This window comes from Parasteatoda tepidariorum, chromosome 3 (assembly GCF_982258835.1).
Source record: "Parasteatoda tepidariorum strain Cologne lab strain chromosome 3, Ptep-v5.0, whole genome shotgun sequence".
Classification (NCBI taxonomy): Eukaryota; Metazoa; Arthropoda; class Arachnida; order Araneae; family Theridiidae; genus Parasteatoda; species Parasteatoda tepidariorum.
Genome location: NC_141757.1, coordinates 115,582,528 through 115,604,263, shown reverse-complemented (window position 1 = coordinate 115,604,263; position 21,736 = coordinate 115,582,528). Strand labels below are relative to the sequence as shown.

The following is a 21,736-nucleotide window of genomic DNA, read 5'->3' as shown; positions in this document are numbered from 1 at the left end:
TTGTCTATTTTTTAATTTAGTGTAAATGTTAACATATCTTTATTCATACAGTATGGCTAAAATAGCTATGATATGAGTTCCTTAATGCCTCTCAGTAATCATTAGTTTGAGTAAAATGCAACACAATAGTGGAAATAAACTCTGACCTATCTATGCAGAAGAAAACTTCATTTTTAGATTTTTTAGCCTACGTTAAAAAGTCTAAGCAAAGAACTTATTGCTTTACATTCACAAGAAGAGAAAATTACCTAGGGAAAAAAAAAAACTACAGAAAAGACATGACTGAAGGCAACAATAAAATGGTACAAAAAGCTTTAATGTCGTAGCTCATCAAATATGATACACAATTGGTTTGAGTGATAGAGAAGATTGATGCTGGATTAAAACAGATTTCACATTTAATTTTGTCAAAAAGCTGATGTTGGAATTGAAAATGTGTTGTATTGCTGAAATTCATCAAGTCTGATGCTCTGGCTTGGTTGTCACAAAATTGCTTTACTTGGCGAATAAAAAATAAGTCGTACATCATAATTAATGAATGTGAAATGGGTTCAAATAAAGACTTTCGTTTTAGGTGAGGTGCAGTTTACGAGGGTTTTGATGCTGAAAGTACCTAAAACATCATCTTGAAAATCATACTAAACAATACAATTGTGGAGTATTTGTTGATAAAATAATTGGTCTGCCAATTTTTATAAGCAAAAAAAAAATTAAAATTTTTGTGTTAATACTATTATTCACATTAAGTTTATTTTAAATATATTTTTATAAAACTGCATATAATTAATCAGTCTGAAACCATGTTACAATTTAAATAACAGTTGGAAACGAGACCTTAAATTTACTAACAGGAGAGCAGTGTCTACATGTAAGCAAGTGCAACTTTGCTTCCCTCTTGCAAAATGATTGATATTTGGAATCCACATAATATTTCAATGCAAAATTTCTTTTGAACTTTGTATCAGACATGTGACCCAACTAGAATTTAAAACCAAAATGATATGATGATACCAATATTCTAATATTTTTATTGAGTTATTTATGAATAAACACATAAAAATTCTGAAGTCACCCCTCAAAAAATCAATTTAGTTTAAAAAAAATTTGCTTGTATGTTGTATTTAAGAATTATGAAATGAAAAAAAAGCATTCTTTTTTAACTACCAACTATTACATGCTAAGAAAGAGTAAGCCAATATAATTTTGATTTCGGCATAACAATTTAATAAGGATTGTGGAATTTAATAAGGATCTCTTGGAAGAAAGTATATGACGCACATTTCAAGTAGTGCTTCATTTGACACTGTGTCACTGCTAACTAAGTCCATTAGAAATCGTTTTGAGTTCGCTGCATAAAAGGAAATCATTTAACAAGCTGAAGTTGTTAATAAAATAAAGAGGCAACAATTCTGTCACATTAGAAAATCGACACAGTCACTACTGTTTCGAAAAATATTCTCCGTTCACAAAATTCAACGCTGAAGCTATATAAAATGTTGCATTTTTTTAATAAAATATTTAGGAAACATTTTTAGTACGGAAATATTAATGCGGATATAAGTTTTTTAAGCCACGTAATTTAGATAAGCAAAAAAAAAAAAAACTATAAGTCGGGGGGAACTCTATTCTCTGAGTAGTGCATGTTACTTTGATTTATGTCCTCTTAAATTTTGGAGTTATTATAATTTTTTTTTTTTTTTGTAAGGCATGGTCTACTTTTATTCTAAGAATTTATTTTGGATTATTTTAACAAGATCGATGCAGATTAATTTAGAGAAATTTAAAAAATTCTCTTAAAGGTTCATTTACGATGTGCAATTTAAATTACTTTATCGGTTTTGCAATAATCGGTATAAATTCTCAATTTGAGAGAATTCAGTTTCTCTCGATAAAAATTAGCTGCAGAATCAACTAGGTTAAGTTTTTTTTTCATTTTTAGCATATTTCACATACCGTAATCCGAAGAAGTAGCCGTTTTTGTGATATATTAGTAGTCTTAACGGCCAGCTTGGTCACCTTTCAAAATTATCTTGTACAACATTTAAAGATTACAGTTCTTCAACCCCTCCACCAACTTAATTAGTTCTAAACACTATGTTAACCAATTTTTGTTCTCCGTCTATCTCGGCTTTTAAATACTCGATTTCAGTTTTAACCCTTTTCAAGAGATGTCCACGGTTTTGTTAAAGTTCTTTATATATTAAATTTTAATAATAATTTAAAATCTCATCGGCAGAATCACACAAACCACCGAAAGTATGAGATATTTCAATATAGAAAGCAGCATCAGAAATATTTCAATTTCTATCGTGAAATAGAAAACTATTGCCGATGCTACATTCCTGAAATTCTGCAACAGTTTTTTCGTGTCAAGAATTTTTTCTATACATTATCGGCAAAACACTTGAAAATAAAAATTTAAAATAAAAAAAAAATTAAAAGGAACTAATATAAAGAAAAACAAGTTTTGGGGAGGCTAAAAGTCTGTTTAATTAAATTTTAATTAAGTCGTTCAAAAAATCGGAAAATAGTATTTTAAATCTGTTCTCTTTCTTTTAACGTCCTATTTGAAATATCAAACAAACATACGTCTAAAATACATAAAATTAAAATGGAAAAGCAATAAATAAAATTTTAAACTAAGTTCTTTTAAAAACTAGAAAAACTTCTGTTAGCTTTATTGTACCGAAACTTTGAGGCAATGCTTAATGTTCAAACTTCAATATTATTATTCAATTAAAAATAAAAAAAAATAATCTCACTAAATTTTACTTTTGAAAATTATTGTAAACCCCTGATTCTCCTCCTCTCAAAATACTGTCTTAAAAACTGCTGCTTACGTCATGCGCAACTTTGCACTAATATTACGGCTACTGATCATTTACACTCTTGGAGTTTACTTGCTAGATAAAAGTTTAAAATTGAAGTTTCTTAATGATATTCTGTTTTATTGTTCCAAGTCCCTTTCGTTGATGTAAAAAGTAGGTACACGGTTTAATTGCATTTCATTTGCTAATTAAGTATTTAATTTACGCATTGTTATTTGCTTTTTTAAGATTATCAATTAACATTAACTTAAGAATTTAAAACTTAAATTTAAGCTCGGAACGGCCTTACCCAAAGGACATTAAATGGTTATTATGCTCCCTTCTTAATTTCAGTAAGTTTCAAGTAAATAGCATTTACAATACATTTATAGTTATCATAAAAAATGGAAAATAGCACTAACGTTTGTTAGATTACATCAATACCAAAATATAGCTCAACAAATAAAAATGATATTTCAGAAATTGAAGATTTATCCATATTAAAAAGTTTTATGAGGCTCAAGACTACTTATCAGGATTTTAAAATAGAAACTGTGTATTACTATAATTTGAATCTGATTTTTGCCAAACGTAGCATTTATAATATTTTCTTATCCCACTTTCGAGTGTATCCATGGCTGGAAGATTGTACTTGTAATTTCGGTAACTTTCCGACTATCTTAAGCACTTTTAATTTCAAGACAGGATAATATATGTTTTATTCGTTTTCTAATCACCATAAGTAGAATTTATTGCTTATAGGAATAATTGTGATTCATTTTAAAATTAGAATTCATTTGAGAAATTTGATCTCTATAATTGATAAAAAAATCGTCGAATACTGTCAAGTTTCGAATAATGGCCATGAAAATTTTTGTGACCAGTACTAAGACACCCTTGTTTTAGGCGATAGTCCGGGTTGAACATGGAAGATAACGTGATCGATTGTAGCGGCTATTGGGTGCTAATTGATGGATAGCTTCTACCACAAAATTTTCGGTACGTGAATGTAGTTTATCTGTTGATTCGACTTCATATTTATGTATAGTGTGAAACAAAATTACTCCTCTTAAATAACTTTCAATCTAATACGTAAATGGTTTACGTCTTGAGTCTTAATTTTTTTTTTTTTTGTTCCTGAACATTATCTTGTACATGCTAATTAATTTATACGAACGATATTTTAAGTTACAAAACCAGAAAAAAAAACTTAATTTTTTTTCTCCGATGATTTTGAATTTTTGATCCTCAAAATGTGGAAGGTAGTCAATATTTTAAGTTTTCCAGCCTGAAAATATTGCCAAAGTTATTTAGGCAGGAGAGCGATTAAATGTTTGGATCTCTTAATGTTAACAAAGCTTTTTGAGTATTTCGCTACATTTGAAGAGCTTTTATAAGCGAATCATGAAGTTTTTTCATACTATTATAAGATTCGTTTATCCAAAGATAATTCTCTGCAAAAAATAACTTTAAATAAATATTATTTCTTATTTTATTTACCAATTGTCGAAAACACTTTGCATTGCAAAATATAGAATTTTTCTTTTCATAATTTTTAAGAAAGTACTTTTAAAGGCAAAATGAGAAATTTGAATAAAATCGGACTAATAGTTTATAGGTAGTCCAATTCTAAAAAAAAGTTATTTATTTAAAATTCGATTCTTCGATTGATTTCATTCAAATTTTAATTTTTGATTTGCTTTAAAAGTTATACAAGGCGAAATTTGCAAAAAGGAATTTTAACATTAAGTGATTCAAACTTTCTACCGCTCTCCTTTATAAACTATTGATACCATATTTTGCAGATGGCAGGTGCTTCTCCTGTATTAAGGGTCTAGGAACGGAATCCCTCATAAAGTTAGACATTCAAACCAATGAGATCGAGTAGTAGTATGTACATTAAAATCCGATCAATAGATAAAATATTTTCAGGGTTTTTCCCTTTTTTGCGCCCTGTTTATACATAAGTGCATACATCGTTATTACATAGCGCATGAATACATGCGTACATATATTGAACATATGTAAATTGTGTATATACGTACAAACGTACGGGCTTACAAATATACCCACATTTGCATAGATATACATATATTATAGACATAGATATATATATTCATATAAAGTAAGTGTGTATCTACATATATGTGAATTAACGTACATAAGATTATGCATGCTTATATGTACTTAAAATCTATATACGTATGTACGATGCGCATAAAATAAATGGACCATTCTAAATAACTTTTCATCTAATGATCGTATCTTTACATTCAAGGACTCAATCTTAAAGGTTCTAGAGCAGGGGTCCCCAACCCTATGCTCGCGGGCACCATGGCGCCCTTCGATCGGTTAAGGTGCGCCCGCTACTTGTGCCCAACAATAAAATATTTCCGTTTTTAATTTTCCATGAAATGTTATGTAATTTGTTTTGCTTTCTCAATATGGATGATAAACCTAACCAAAATAGAAATCGCCAGGAAAAGGATCTCCATTCCCACAGATATAAGCACAAAGCAAAATATAGCTGACCACTCGCGAATTGAATATATGAACTCTTATACTTTGTATGTTTTTCAAGCAATTTCGTAATAATTTATTTTACTCAAGGATATTAATACTAATTATATTCATATGTTAACTTAAATTTTTTGTGCATTACATGCAGTGTATATTATTTCCTATGTCTACCAACTATAAATTTATCTTGCAAAAATTAACGGTGCCCGCCACTCGACCGATATTCTGGTATTTGCTCTTAGGCCCACAAGGTTGGGGACCCCTGTTCTAGAGGATGTCATATATGTTAACTAATTAGTGCCCACTATACTTTAAGTTACGAAATCAGACACAAAAACATACTTTCTTTGAACAAACGTACCTTTTTTATGGTGTCTCTTAGGTTTTTGACTCTCAAATTATAGGGGTGGTCGCAATCTGGGAAAAAAATGGTCCCAATAGTTATAGTCAGAAGAGTGGTTCAAAGTTTGTAACCCTTAATATTTTTTACGTATGAGACCACATCTCGAGAGCATCTTAAATAACTCGAAAAATTTTTTAATTAAAAAATTCGTCTGTCGAAAGCTAATTCCATGCAAAATATAAATTTTAGTCAAAATGATTATTTTTTTATTTTTTCATTCAATGATAGTCTAAAAAATTTTGAATTTAAGTGAAGCAATTTTAAGTGGCAAAGCGCAAAATTTGAACGAAATCAATCGAATAGATCTTAAAAATGCGACTTTTTCAAAATTCAATATTTCAGGTACTATTCGATCCATTTTACTCAAATGTTGTATTTTGCCATTTAAAATTTCCTTCTTTAAAATGTTATAAAAATTGTATACTTTAATAATCAAAAATTTTTCGGCTATTATAAAATAAAACTTTAAAAAAATAAATATTTACTAAAAGTTTTATTTTGCAAAGAATTATCTTTGGATAAACGAAATTTATATTTGTATGCAAAATTATTTTAATTCGTTTTAAAAGTTCTCAAGACATGGTGCAATGCGCAAAAAGTAAAATTAACATTAAGGAGTTTAAGCTTTGAACTCAGACCTCACTATTGGGACGATTTATTTCGGATTGCGAATACCCGTTGGACAGCTCTTTTGACTAACCTATTATTGGGACCATATTTCCCAGAGTGCGGCTACCCCCTATATTTTGTGCATCCTCCGAGAAAAAGTATGTTTTTCAGAGAAAGTACATTTTATTTTTGTCTAATTTCATACCTTAAAATATGGTTTGCATTAATTAATTAAAATATTTGAGATCCTTTGAACCCTTAAGATTGAGTTCAAGAACGTAAATATCCGATCATTAGATCATCTCGCAGTAGAGTGAACTTTAAGACACGGTTCCCAGTAGAACACCGAAGTCAAGGATCACTGGCTACGGTCAGTGTGTGGATGGGTGATCACTTTGATCAACCTACAAAGGAACCAAAGGTGTGCGGTATCTATCCTAATTAAACTTTTCAATCATTAAGAGCTTGACTTCTCGCGCAGGTCGTCAAGCAGGAGATCCATCCCCTCTGCAGAGGATCAAAATTGTGTTGACATGTCTTGTTGTTCATTTACGTCGCACTAGGGCTGCACAATGGGCTATTGGCGACGGTCTGAGAAACATCGCTGAGGATGATCCGAAGACATGCCATCACAATTTTGATCCTCTGCAGAGGGGATGGCACTCCCGCTTCGGTAGCCCGACGACCTGCACGCGAAGTCGAGCACCTTACTTTAGAACAGTTTAACGAGGACCAATACCGCACACCCTCGGAGATGTCTTAGGATCATTCTCAGGAATGTTTCCCAACTCTACACCAATAGCCCATTGTTCATCGTTACTGCGACATAGATCAACAAAAACAACCGATCATTACATCAAAAAATTTTCAGAGTGGTCTGCTTTTTGTTTTCAACAAATAATTTATCCATTCTACGTTCATATGACATACAATGTACTCACGTGTGCATGTACGATATGCATGTACTATTTAATAACAATGTTATTCATACAACGATATTTAAAGTAACCACATATATATAAGTATATACTGCGTGTGTATGCATGTATTTTTATTTATACGTGTGTATGCATATATTTTTATTTATGCTTGTGTATGCACCTGTATACATATAATGTACGCATGCATTCCTGTACGTACTATATACGTTTGTGTCTATGTACGTACATACAATTCATCTGTATACGCATAGAATTTCATTCAGTATACGCAAATACGCACACAAAAATTTCTTCTTATTTTTCAGAGAAAGGAGCATATCTGACGAGGAAGTAATTTATTTTAATGAAGATTCCTTAATGTTCCTAATTCTTATTCCTTCATGTTAAATATGTGTATTCACTGGTGGTCATTATACCTATAATATCATTTGTTTATGTATTGACGAAATAATTGATTTAATTATGGTATATCTGTTTTGTATTATTCACTAATGGTTATTATACAGATAATATTTTTATATATTAATAAAATACCTAATATAATTATGGCATATCTGATTTGTACTAATGCACTTGTCATATACTAATTGTTATGATAATCATAATATTTATTTGTTGTTGCGTGTTAAAAAAATATGTTTGGAATTTCTACATTCATTAAACGATTTTTTAAAAAAAATATTTTGTCATCATTAAGTTTCCTACATTTATCATATCATACATATTAAGTGAGAGATAAATAATCAGCTGCATTTTATTTATTTTGACAAAAGAAGATATTTCATGTTAATTTTCTTTGATATACAAAAAACTGAACATTTTTGCACTCATCAAAACTTCTCACACCGCATAAATTTCCGAATAAGAAAGAAGAAAATACGTAAACCCTCTTTAAGTATTACATATGTTTTTTTATTTTGTGTTTTCATTAATCAAATCGTTGAATGAAAAAAAAATCATATTAAACGATATTTTAACTTGTAAATCTCTAAGTTCTTATAGCAAAGTAAGTCAGACTGATAAAAAATGACTATTTTCCCACAAATAATCAAGCAAAAGTGATGGAAAGGAGAATTTTCCTCGGACTGAGAAGCTATAAGAAGTAAAATATAAAACGAATAATGAAACGCGCCGTCATACAATCGTGAGAGAGATGACATCACGTTCAGAATGACGTTTTAGCTGACGTACACTAACAATAGTATTAAATTGCATTCTCAATGAAAATCTCATGACAAGGTAGATTTTAGCTGAGCATACGAAACGCTGCAAACGGAAACCTTATAATTATGTAGATTTAGGATGATTTTGATCTTAGAACTAGCGTTATTCAAGGTTTTTTTTTTCTCTTGAAAACCCTAAAACAACCTCGTTTTAAGGTTGTTAGGTAGAAGGTTGTTTTCCAAAGCTTTGGATTAGGGTAATGTGCGTAGAATAGAGCAGATTGTCGCAGACCTCGTTTTAAGGTTAGAAGGTGTACACGTAAACCGTGTAAAAACCCTTTTTAGGTTTACATGAAAAGGTTTTTGTTGGGTGAAAAAAACCTTATATTGCTATCTGGGGTATATATTTCTGTATCTATATAATTCGGAAAACAACAATAAAGAATCATCCAAATTATTTGAAATAGTGTCATTTGTGCTGATGATTAATAAATTTTTTATCGTTTTTTTGGTAAGTATTTTTTAGTTTTGAAAGAATAGATAATTTCAACTAGAATTCAGCTGTTCTGTTTTTAAGCTACATATTCAAATTCATATCGAGATCTTGCAATTATAAAATTTTGATGTGTGGTATGTTATCTAAAAGTAATAAAGGGATAATCTATGTACATGTTATTTTAAAATAAAACTTTCAAACATAGAACATTTTATTTGGAATTCTGCGGATTTATAAAGAAGGTAAGTGTCATGATTTTAATAATAAAAAATTAGCTTGTAAATTTTTTTTTCTTAGTTAATAATAGTTCTCTACAGAATGCTTTTTTACGTCTGATAAAGAACTATAAGAATGAAAAGAGAAACAATATGGAAGTCTTTTATTTCAATATGAGGAATTTTTAAAATCGTTTTTCTTATCCTAAGAATTCTTTATTTTACGTTCTTTAGTTTATAATTTTTTGATAAAAATTGTTGTTAAAATAATTGTTTTGAAAAAGTAAATGGTATAAAATTATGTGCTAATGTATAATTCTTGCATATTCTAATGTTTGAAGTAATATGATTGTACTTACGTAATAACGCCACGCGGTTTTTAAGTGCCACCAATCTACACCAAAATTTTTGCAACAAATCATAAAATAAATCTTTGAAATAAGTAACTTACCCGAATGTGAAAATGAAGACAAGTAATATCCCAGATTGATAATGTTGCGAATACTAATATATCCGAAAATCTGATCACCGCTCACAGAGTCCCCAGCTTTAATAAAGATAAACCCATCATCGTTCAAGTTAAATCCAAATCTGTACGTGATGAGCTCTTAAAGAAACTGAGAAATCGTAAACTTTCAACCTGCGAAGTCAACTCCAGATTCACTGAAATGCCTGTTTACTTCAATGAACATTTGACTCCCGAACTGAAGCATCTATTTTATCTTTCACGTAAGGCTAAATCTGAAAAGGGATTCAAGTTTTGTTGGGTTCGTGATGGTAAAATATTCCTGAGAAAAGATGAATCGTCCAAAATAATACGTGTGAAATCATCTCAAGACCTTAATATTCAATCCAACTGAAGAAACATTTTTATCTGTGCCGGACTGCCTAAAAATTGAAAATTTGGATGAAAATTTGGATTTTTTTATTACCTCAACCTGTAAGTTAAACATTAATATTTTACATATAAATATTAGAAGTTTAGGAGCCAACTTTGATAATTTTATTTCACATATTTCTAGCATGATTGAAAATATAAGTGTCATAATTATGTCGGAAATTTAGATTTACCAAAATGAAACTAATTTTTACTCAATAGATGGTTATAATTCATTCTTTAATTGCAGAAATAATAATCGCTCTGGAGGTGTTTGTGTTTTTATTAAAAAATGTCTTGATATTTCAGAGTTAGCTATACATTTTGTTTCCGCAGAATCTATATTACTTTATTGCAAATCTTTAGATTTATTATTTCTATCTTTATATAGATCTCATGATTTTACTGTTGATTTTTTTAATACTGAACTTAAAGTAATAATCTCTAAGCTTAAATATCCTAATATAATACTGATGGGTGATATAAATATTGATATTCTAAGTGATGATTTTATTACTCATGAATATATTAATTTATTATGCCAATTTGGATTTCAAAATTACATAGACAAACCAACTAGAGTAAATTCCTCATCAACTTGCATTGATCATGTCTTCGTAAAAACAAATAAATTTTCAATCAAATCCGGAATATTCATAAATGACATAAGCGATCACTATCCAACCTTTTGCAGTGTTCATTACGATGAGGTAAATAAAATTAAGGAAGCTGAAAATAAAATTTCAATCAACTATAATAAGCTCAATAATTATCTGTCAAATTACAAATTTAATTACAATCCTCAAGATTCTCTTGATCAACAATATCGAAGTTTTGTTTTCAAACTCAATAATTTAAAAATTAATTTTAAATATAAGCATAAATCAAACAAAAAAGCCAAAAATAACTGGATGACTAGTAATATCTTGATTTTAATTCGAAGAAAGGAAAAACTATTCAAAAAAACTAGAAAATATCCATGGGATATTATTTACAAAACAGCATACAACACTATAGTTTCTGAGCTTAAGAACTTAATTAAAACAGCAAAATCAGAATATTTCAAATTCAAATTTTTAAATTGTGATTCAAATAAACAAAAATGGGATCTTGTAAATAGTATTATTGGTAATCAGAGCAAATCCCTTACTTTACCTGATATTTTAAACGACTATGAATCTTCTGATCAATTCAATAAATCATTTGCAAATGCCTACAGTACCTCAAACCCAAATTCAAACAGTTTGCAAATATATATTTCACCAAGTTTAACCTCGTTTGTTTTCCTAGAATTGAATGATTGTGAAGTATTTCACTTAATAAATTCTCTTTCTAATAAAAACTCCTTTGACTATGACGGTATTAATGTAAAATTAATTAAACTATTTGCTCTCAATAATATAAATTTTATAACTAATTTCATCAATACCTCAATCAAGTCATCCATATTTCCAACTTCTTTAAAAAGAGCAACCATAACTCCTATTTTTAAAACCGGCGATAAAAATTGCTTATCAAACTATAGACCAATTTCAATATTACCTGTTTTTTCCAAAATCATTGAAAAAGCTCTAGCTGATAAAATGTACAATTATTTAAAACATACAAATTTTTTCTCTGTTAATCAACATGGATTTATTAAAGGCAAAAGTACAGAAAAAGCTCTTTTGGAATTTTCAAAATTTATTCATAATAGTATTGCTGAAAATAAGATAACAGTAGCTATATTTCTTGATATATCAAAAGCTTTCGATAATGTCAATCACAATCTTTTAATTAAAAAATTAGAATTTGCTGGTTTCAGAGGAATTATATTAAATTGGTTTATTTCATATCTTTCAAACAGAGAACATAGAGTTAAAATCCGAAGTAATTTTAGCAATTATATTTTTTCAAACCGTGGTGTTCCACAAGGATCTATTCTAGGACCCTAGTTATTGTTTATTATATTCATCAATGACTTTTGTCAACTCAAACTTTTTGGTAAGATAATAACATATGCTGATGATTCCGTAATTTTGTATTCTTGCACTGATTTAAATCAACTAATTTTTCAAATTGAATCTGATTTACGCATAATTTCAAAATGGTTTACAATAAATGACTTAAATTTAAAACTAAATATATTTATTTCAGTTTAAGAAAATCAGAATTTAACTTAAATTTAAAATTTCACTCTCTCTCCTGCAAAAGTACTAATGAAAATTGTCAATGCTATATTCTACAATCTGTAAATAATATCAAATATTTAGGACTATATATCGATTCTAATTTAAAATGGAAAACACATATTAACAATTTAGTTAAAAAATTGCGTTTCGTTTTAGTTAAATTTTTTTCACCTTAAGAATAAAATTCATTTTAATTTTGTGAAAGCACTCTATTACTCCTGGTTTTACTCTTTAATTAATTATGGTGCAATAATATATGGCGGTGAATATAAAACTAATTTACTTCCCTTAATCTCAGTTCAGAATAAATGCTTCAAGATTATTAATTCTCTAAATATAAATAATTCAAGTGTAACTACTACCAATATATATACAAGAATTAACCTATTACCATTTCGCCATAACGTATTTTTTCGTATTTTACTCTATTTACACAACAATAAATTAATATGCAAATTAAAAACTAATGTGTCTGAAAGGAGACCAACTGAAATGTATGAGATTCCCCTCTTTACAAAAGAAATTTCACGAAAACAATTCTTTTACTTAGCACCTAAATTATATAATAAATTACCATTTCAGTTGCAAAACATCAAAATATATTCTTCTTTTAAGCGTGCTTTATTTCAATTTGTGATGAACATTGACGATTTAGATCACTATTTTTCACTTTAAAGGAAGCATTTGATTTTTTATACCAGTCTTGTGCCAATCCAAATGAATTTCTTATGTTACCTTTGTTATTTTTTTTATTTATTTATTTATATATAGTTTCATGCATTTTTTTTTGTTTTCTATTATTACAGTGTTCAACAATATATGACGTCTTATGATGAGCAAAATAATTTATGATTGTAATACCCCCCCTTTTTTTTCTTTCTTTTCATTTTTTTTTTTTTTTTAAATTTCTATTTTAAATTTATTGTATTACTTTTCTTTGTCGCCTGGACAGGATTTTCCTCTTGACGACGAATATATATTCTTTGTATTTATGTGTTTTGTTCTCAATAAAGTTATATTTGTTTGTTAAAAAAAAAAAAAAAAAAAAAAAAACACTTTATTTAAAATAAAAGTAGTTTATCGAATTTCGGTGAACAATGGGCAAAATATTTCATTCCTGAAAAAATAAAATTGCATCTTTTTCTATTTTTGGCAAATCCCAAAGACGCATTTTCATAGCACTAAAAAATGGTAACAAAAATCGAAGAACAAATCATTTTGGAATTCTTCTGATTTATAAAGCAGGTAAGTGTTAATTTTTATAAAATAAAATTTTTTACTTTTAAGTAATTTTTTTCTTATTTGATTTAAATGATAGTTTTCTATAGAATGGTTTTCTGCGTCCGATTATGAATCTAAAAAGAAAAAACATGAAAGTTGTTTATTTTAATGTAAGGAATTTTTAGAATTGGGTTTTTCATCTTTGCTTTGTATCGTAAGCATTCTTTATTTTACGTTTTTTAGTTTCTGAATAATGATTTTTATTGAAACTTTAATAAAAATTGTTGTCAAAAAACCTTTTTTACTAAATTAAATTTCATTAAATTATGAGGCTTATGTATACTTTTTGTTCATTTTAATTTTTGATGGAATGTAAAGTTTAAATAGGCCTTTCATCTTATATCATTAAATTTAGTAAAACTATTTTTCGGGCATTAGGTTTTAACTCTTATAAGAATATAAATATTTTTCCGATGTGTTTTGGATGTTCCTTCACTAATAAAAAGAGATACCATTTTGTTTTCGTTTGCATAAGAAAGGATATTAAACATTTTTCTTTTTTAAATTAAATTAGCCACGATAAAAAAGGAGTGTTGCAATGCTACACGCTACATTAAAGACGTCTCTAGAGTAAATGAATGACTGTTCATATAGAAATCGCAGGTATTAGTCTCATACAACAACGCCCCCTATAGTTCGTTGCGATCGCGAATAAAGATTTTTGTATCCCTAATTTAAAATGAAAGTTCTATTATTTTAGTAGTGGCCTTGTAGTAGTCTTGACTACTCTTGACTAAGAAAAATAATCTAAATAAAAATATCTATTTTTAAAAACCACGTTTTTTGTAGTGAAGAATAATAATAGAAAAGTAATAATTTTTAAAAAATATAAAATAAAAATTAAAAATAAAAAAAATTATAATTTAAAAAAAAAATTCAAAATAAAAAATAATATTTTAAAAACCACGTTTTTGTAGTGCAGAATAATAATTAAAAAAAAATTGAAAAACGTGGGGCGCATGAAATACATAACAGTACATATACACATTTTCTTACTCATACACATGCACAGTCACATATACATCCACATACATATGCATATACACAAACATATTCCACATCCACATTCAGATACAATTACAGATATACATACACATATTCTCAAGAGCACAGCACACTAATATAACATTACTGTTGTGTATTTCATGCGCCCCACGTTTTTCGTTTTTCAAATTTTTTTTTAATTATTATTCTCCACTACAAAAACATGGTTTTTAAAAATATTAATTTTTATTTTGAATTTTTGCTATAAATTTTCCTTTGGTTGTGGGCCCCCTAATTTGTTCATAAATATTTCATTTGATATGGTAGCATAGTATGTTATAGTACAGGGGTGGCGAACCTTTATGTATCAACGTGCCATTTTTTCTAAAAAAATATTTAATGAGGCCATAGGCGTGCCATCAAACAATTTTGACTTACGTGATTATTGGAAAAATAATAATACTAAATACTATTAATTCAAAACTATTTATTTACTACGAAAAAAAAAATTCAGTGTCTCAGTGTTATGCATAATTAGACTTTAAAGTAACATCAGTTTGACTTCTGTTGTTGCAGATTAGATGACAAATAACTTATATTAGGGTTGTAAGATGTTAGTTTAAGCAGAATGCATGCTGAACTGGAGTCGTCTGTCAAACGGTTTCTAAGCGAGTGTTTAATGTTATTCATCTCTGAAAATAATGATTCGCAGGCATAGGTAGACGAAAATGTAGTTAAAATAGCACAAGCCAGCTTCTTCAAACAGTTAAATGTGTCTGGTAACGAATTCCATGCTTCAAAAATTTTGTTATTAGCATTTTTACTTGTATTGCTTGTCAATCTTTCTGCTTCGATTAATTCCAACTCTTTTCTTGTTTTAATAAATTTTTGAATCCATATTGAACTAGACAGGAAATCAATCAGCTGCATTTCATATTCTTCAATTTCGAACCAATCGAATTGGGACAAGTTCAATTTATCAAATGAAGTCACATCAGGGTACATAATAAACATGAGTGTTTCTGATAATTCTTTGAACTGAGAAAATCTCGCTGAAAATTCCTCAATTGAAGAATCAACAACAGAAATAAATTCTTCAGTGATTGTTTCTTCGCCTGGTTTCTCATGAATATCTAATTCGTTGACACTTTATTTCAAGTTTGGAAAATACTTGTAGTTTCTTGTAATAATATCGTTTCTGAAAACGTGCAGTTTAGCGTCAAAAGCGCGAATGAGATCTATCTTGACGATACTCGTTTTGTTCGTGCCTTGATGCTTCACATTCAATTCATTGAAACGTTGGCATATGTCTGTAAAAAACATCAATTTTGAAAGCGACACAACATCCAACAACTGTGGGTATTGTTCAATTTCCCCCTCATTTTGCAGAAACAGTCTGATTTCTTCCAAGCAGTCAACAAATCTTTGAAATACGTTCCTGCGACTCAACCAGGAACATTATTATACACCAGTAAGCTATTATACACCGACTTGACTTCATCCAACAGAGCATCAAACTTTCGCTTATTTAAAGCTTGCGACGAAATGAGGTTGACTATTTTTATGACTACCGCCATTACATCATCAAGACATGTTAAACCACTCTTAGCACACAAGGCTTGTTGGTGAATGAGGCAGTGGAATTCAAGAATCGAATGCCCTACGTATGTTTGAAATAAACTTATGAAACCATTTTTTTTTGCCCACCATACTTGGAGCACCATCAGTTGCTAATGAAACAATTTTTTTCAAATCAATTTCTTTCTCAATAAACGAATTTTTAACAGTCGTACAAATATCTGTGCCCTTTGTAGTTGTTAGCAACGATGTCATCGTAATTAATTCTTCCTTAATGACGTTTCCTACGCAATATTGAACAAAAACAGCTAAACGTGCAGATTTAGTGATGTCAGTGCTTTCGCCAAGGCATAGCGATATGCGATATAAAAAGAGAGGAGTTAATGTCAATTTTTTGTTGATCTGTTAACATTTCCGGCCAATCATAATATACTTTCTTTTATTATGTTTCTAGATAGAGGGGTATCTTTGATGCGCTGAATTATTTCATCTTTGTTATCGAAATCATCAAAGAGTGAGGGCGTGCATGCTAACCAGGCTTCCTTCAAAAACTCTCCCTCTTGAAGAGGCTTACTATGCCGAGCAATGACATTTACAGCTGAGTAACTTGCCGCACTCGTATGGCAATTTTTACTAACATATTTAATCATAGAAGTTGACTGTTTATTTCTGTCTTTCATTGTACTTGCAATTAATTCCTTTTGCTCTGGTTCGCTTTTTTGACTAACGAATTTGTGATTTGTTTCAAAATGCCGTTCTACATACCACTGTTCCGGAACATAAAACACATACTGCTTTATCGTCGCCTTTACTGATCATGCCATATTTCTCAGTCCACCAAGTTTTAAATTCTCTGATATGCTTACTATTTTGCATTTTCGTTCTTCTTGCTGAACTAGCCATATTAAATAACAGTTAAAAATCGTAAATATAACACAAATAAACTTTAAAGTACAGTTTGTCAACGAAATTGACTATTATGTCTGGCGTAAACAAATAATGCGTCACTATACTTCGTATAACCTCAAGCTTTCACAACAGGAAAAGGTAGGAAGTGTAATACTACGCTTTTGAAAAGTAGTTCTTCGCTATTTAATTACAGTTTAAAAGTGTCTATAAATACAAATAAATGTTGTATAATAAAAAAAGTTTATCTTCAAACATGCATTACAAGCTTTATCATGTTTAAATGTAGTTAATTTATAAATACCTTCTCAGGAAAGTGAATCTACATAGAAGATATTTTAGTTTGGTGACCAGCGGACGAAAAATGAGCTCGTTGGCTATGTTTTTGCTCTGGTGACCTGCTCTTTCGAGTCTCCTTGCCTTTGCTTGGATGTCATAATATCTCTTAATTTTGTTAATTTTTTTGCTAGTTATTTATTGTTAGCTTGTTTTTTATGGTTATTAATTTTTTTGCATTAATTGCTAATTTTTATGAAAATTTTTTCTTTTTTTTCGTTTTTGTGAGTTTTAATTCAATTGTTAATATGCTTTCATAGTGAACTTTGTGATTGGCGGCGTGCCTAAAATATTGTGTTGCGTGCCATTCGTTCTCCATCTCTGTTATAGTATAATATGTGACCGAGTTTAAAATTAATTTATAAATCCAAATAAAAAGAAACCAGCATAGTTATTTAAAATTCGTTAAAAAAACACACTATCTTTTGAAGTTCTGCAGGCTGAGATACAACGATTTCTCTGTTACAATGTTTTGCTACGTTACATTTTGTCTTTTTTCATAGTCAAGAGACGCGAAAGAAAATAAAAACAATAATATTTAAAATTTATAAATTAAAATGAAGAGGAATCAAAACAATTAGTTAAAATTCATAAATAAACAGTACCTTTTGAAGTTCTGTAGTCTGAAATACAACGCAATACAACGATTTCCAATACTTTGTAACGTTACATTTCGTTTTTCTTTTCTCAGCAAAGAGACACAAAAACTACTTCAAATTGCAGCAAATTATTGAAGAATAGATTCAGCTCTTTAAATATTAAAATTTAACTTAATTTTAAGTTTGTTTACAAGATTTTTCACTGAAAATAATTTCTTAGCAAGAAAACTTAACTTTTTAACAAAAAAAAAAAAAAAGAAACAACTCATTTGGCATACATAATAACATAAATACCCTGATAAAAGTGACGAGTTGGCTACCAAAATTTTTAAAATCTAATTATTCACAATATAAAAATTTTTTAAAAGTATATTTATGCTTATTTGCAGCTAGAAAAAAAAATATCTTGAAAACTTCCAAAAAAATAGCAAAATTTACCGTGCTTCTTGCCCTATGGGAACTCAAAAAAGCTCGGTATTTTTAATGGAAGCACCTTGGTCATAATTAATAATCAATAAAGTTTTTCAATATATGATAAATTTGGTTTATGTAGTAAAATGTGGTGTTTTTATCATAATGCCTTAAGTCATGGGATGAAAACCATTTATTCGTTTTAATTTGCTCTTTATTTTTGCATTTATTACACTAGAATTTCTATTTTTTAAATCAGAAATGCCATTACCATTCAATGTAGTAATTTACCAGAAATTTTTCCTTTGTGCTGATATTTTGAACAGTTATTTTAATAAAAATGAAAAAAATATATACGTGAAATCATAAGGTTACGTTAGATAAAAATATCTCGTCAATCACTCCATCATACGGGAAAATGTTTATTTCGTTTCATTTCCGTAAATCTTGGTTTTCAACTAATCACAGAATGTTAACCGTATGTCGTAATTCTATAACGGAGCAGGAACTCTAATCCATACAAAATGCATAATAGGTATAATTTAAAAAATCATTAAATTATGCTTTTTTTTTCTAAAATTTATAATATGGGGAGTAAAATAAATAAAAAAATAAGGAAAACGTGCACTTAATAAGTTTCATAGGGAAAATAATCATATTTCTCCTTTTCAAATGTATTAACTCAATTATAATAAAAACACGCTGCTCTGTTTAAATAGCTGCTTATCATTGTTAGAAACAACGAAATAAATCACTACAATACTTTAGAATATTTATAAATATTTTCAATAATTTATTCGAAAGTACTTTTTCCTCAGCATTTTCCAACCAGGAAATTCTATATAAAAAATGTTTTATCACTGAAAACGTTATGTTTTTTTTTGCCAACTGAAAAGTGTGGGTACTTTAATTTTGTAAAAATATAGAGATACAGTATTTTGTTTCACTCAAGATATTCATGAGATGGCCACAAATCTTATAGCTATTGTTATATGAAAATATAATTCCTATTTTTCTGCCTAGCAAGGTCTAAACATCTAGGCCCAACAACTAAGCCTTACAAGGCTTAGTGTCCCCAGTAACAACGAGAGAGTAAATTCCAAGATCATAGTCGATTTATTGCCTAATAATTTCAATCTTCTTTCGGATTAAGTTGACAAACTACGTTGCAAACCGTGCTGTTGCAAACTATGCTGAAATGAACCAAATTCATACTTGCGATTATGTGATTTAATGGCTGCGGGAGAGATTTTAAATTGTTACTAATATTCAATGCATGAACAACTTTGACAAAACACTTGAAAATAGTTTAAATTGAAATCAAAGTCTTTCCTCGAGAGCAAAGGCCAGGAATCAGGCCATAAGAATGATAGATAGTTAGTTGAAATCACAGGCTACTTAATGTAGGGACCTCAAGATTTCTAGATATGTGGTGCTCACTCTGTGCAAACAGTTAACAGTGAGAGATAGGAACAGTGGTGCACCGACCTGGTCAAAGCCACAAAAGGGAAACAATGCCGTCTCAAGACTATTAATAAAGATTTCTAGCGAAAGCGACACAACTGTCTCGTAACCTGCATAATACTGCAGGAAAATCCATTTAACGAATGACAGTCGACCAGAGGCTTAATAGAAGTGGCCCGTAAGCCATTTGCCCTGTAGTCTGTTTATTATTACTTTTTTACATTTATTTTTTGCTAAAAATGCATAAAATTAACTCCAGATGGCATGCTCCAAAATCACTTCCATCTAAAAAACGCCGACTAGCTGAAGCTAGAAATAAAGCTAGATGGAATAAAAACATTGAAAATGTTTCTTCATTCTGAACCTGTTCCAGATGATCTTAATACATCTAGAAGTGAAAAAAAATTACAACTTTTCTCAGATGAATATTGTAATGATACTGATTTGCCAGTGTCATCAAGCACAATTATTGCTTATGAGGTTTGGCCTTCTCTTTTGAAAGAGTTAAAATGCTCTGGTTGTGAGCAGCACTGCCTTGATGTTAGAAAATCAACTGAATATGGTCTTTCAGCTAAATTGCAAATCTATTGCCAAGCTTGCAGTAATGCTTTTAGCAGTACTTTTTCAAGTCCCAGAATGCCTGACAGTAAAAAGTTTGTCGTAAACAAAGATGTGGTTGCAGCCTTTCTGAATGTAGGCAAAGGCCATTTTGCTTTGGAAAAATTCTCTGCGACAATGGGACTGAAACCAATGGATAGAAAAACATTTGATAAATATGTTCTTCACCTAGCAGAAGAGTATAAGGCGTTCAAAAATGAAGTTCTCCAAAAGTGCAGAATGAAAGTGAGAGACGAATATAGAAAGTATAACAGTTCCTGTGAAGATGACGAAGGGATTTTGAATATTAGAGTGTCATATGACGGAACGTGGATTAAACGTGGCCATTGCTCTTTGTATGGGATTGGCTGTGTCATTGACATTTTCACTGGCATTGTCGTGGACTTTACTATAGTGTCGAAATATTGCCACTTATGTGAAGTTACGGCAAACGAGCTTGACACTTCCTCGCCTGAATTTCACATATGGCGCGAGGGTCATAGAAGTTCCGGCATGTGTGAAAAGAACTATGACGGATCTTCAAATGCGATGGAAATGTTCGCTTGCCAGCATTTTGTGGCAGCGTTCCGTTGAACAGTGCCAAATGCGGTATACTGTACTTCTTTCAGATGGAGACTCAAAAACATTCATTCATTTACAAAATTTAAAAGTTTATAAAGATGTGGATTGACAGAAAGAGGAGTGTGTTAATCACGTTGCGAAGAGGCTTGGTACAGCCCTTCGTAACAAGGTAAAGGAATTCAAAGTGAAAGGGGATCGCATCGGTGGCAAAAAGAAGGGACATTTGACGAACGATATTATAACTAGGCTCCAAAATTACTACAGAAATGCCATTGTCAAAAATGCTCCAGATCTCACCGCAATGAAGACAGCAATATTTGCATCTCTTTACCACTGTTCTTCAACAGATGCCCACCCTAAGCATTTCAAGTGTCCTATAGGGGGTGATTCTTGGTGCTTTTTCAATCGTGCCAAGGCACTTGGTAGAAAAGTACCAAGTCACACGACTATGAAAGTTACGATAAGTGATGCTATTGTCGCAAAAGTGCTTCCTGTCTACCAGAGACTTGCTTGTGATGAACTTTTGAAACGTTGCACATCTGCAAAGACTCTAAATGCAAACGAAAGTCTGCATAGTGCAATTTGGAGTATGTGCTCCAAAAATGTTTTCGTTTCAAAGAGGCGGTTGGAGATGGCAGCTACAACTGCAGTGAGCAACTTTAACATGGGTAGTGTTGCGACAACTGCTCTGAAAAATGACAAGAGCTCGAATAATGTAGCTCGCCGTATTGATGAGCGACGTATAAAGCAGAGTAAAAGGCGACACACAGCTACCCATAAAAAGGCAGCAAAATAA

The 21,736-nt window shown here is 29.9% G+C and overlaps 1 protein-coding gene across 1 annotated transcript; it reads left to right on the top strand.

The window, feature by feature from the left end:
- Positions 1–19,202: 19,202 nt before the first annotated feature.
- LOC147814211 (uncharacterized) lies at positions 19,203–21,736 on the top strand. The gene is made up of 2 exons (XM_087160271.1): positions 19,203–20,947; positions 21,057–21,736. The coding sequence occupies exons 1-2, from the start codon at positions 20,107–20,109 to the stop codon at positions 21,734–21,736; spliced, it is 1,521 nt and encodes a 506-aa protein (XP_087016397.1). The 5' UTR covers positions 19,203–20,106.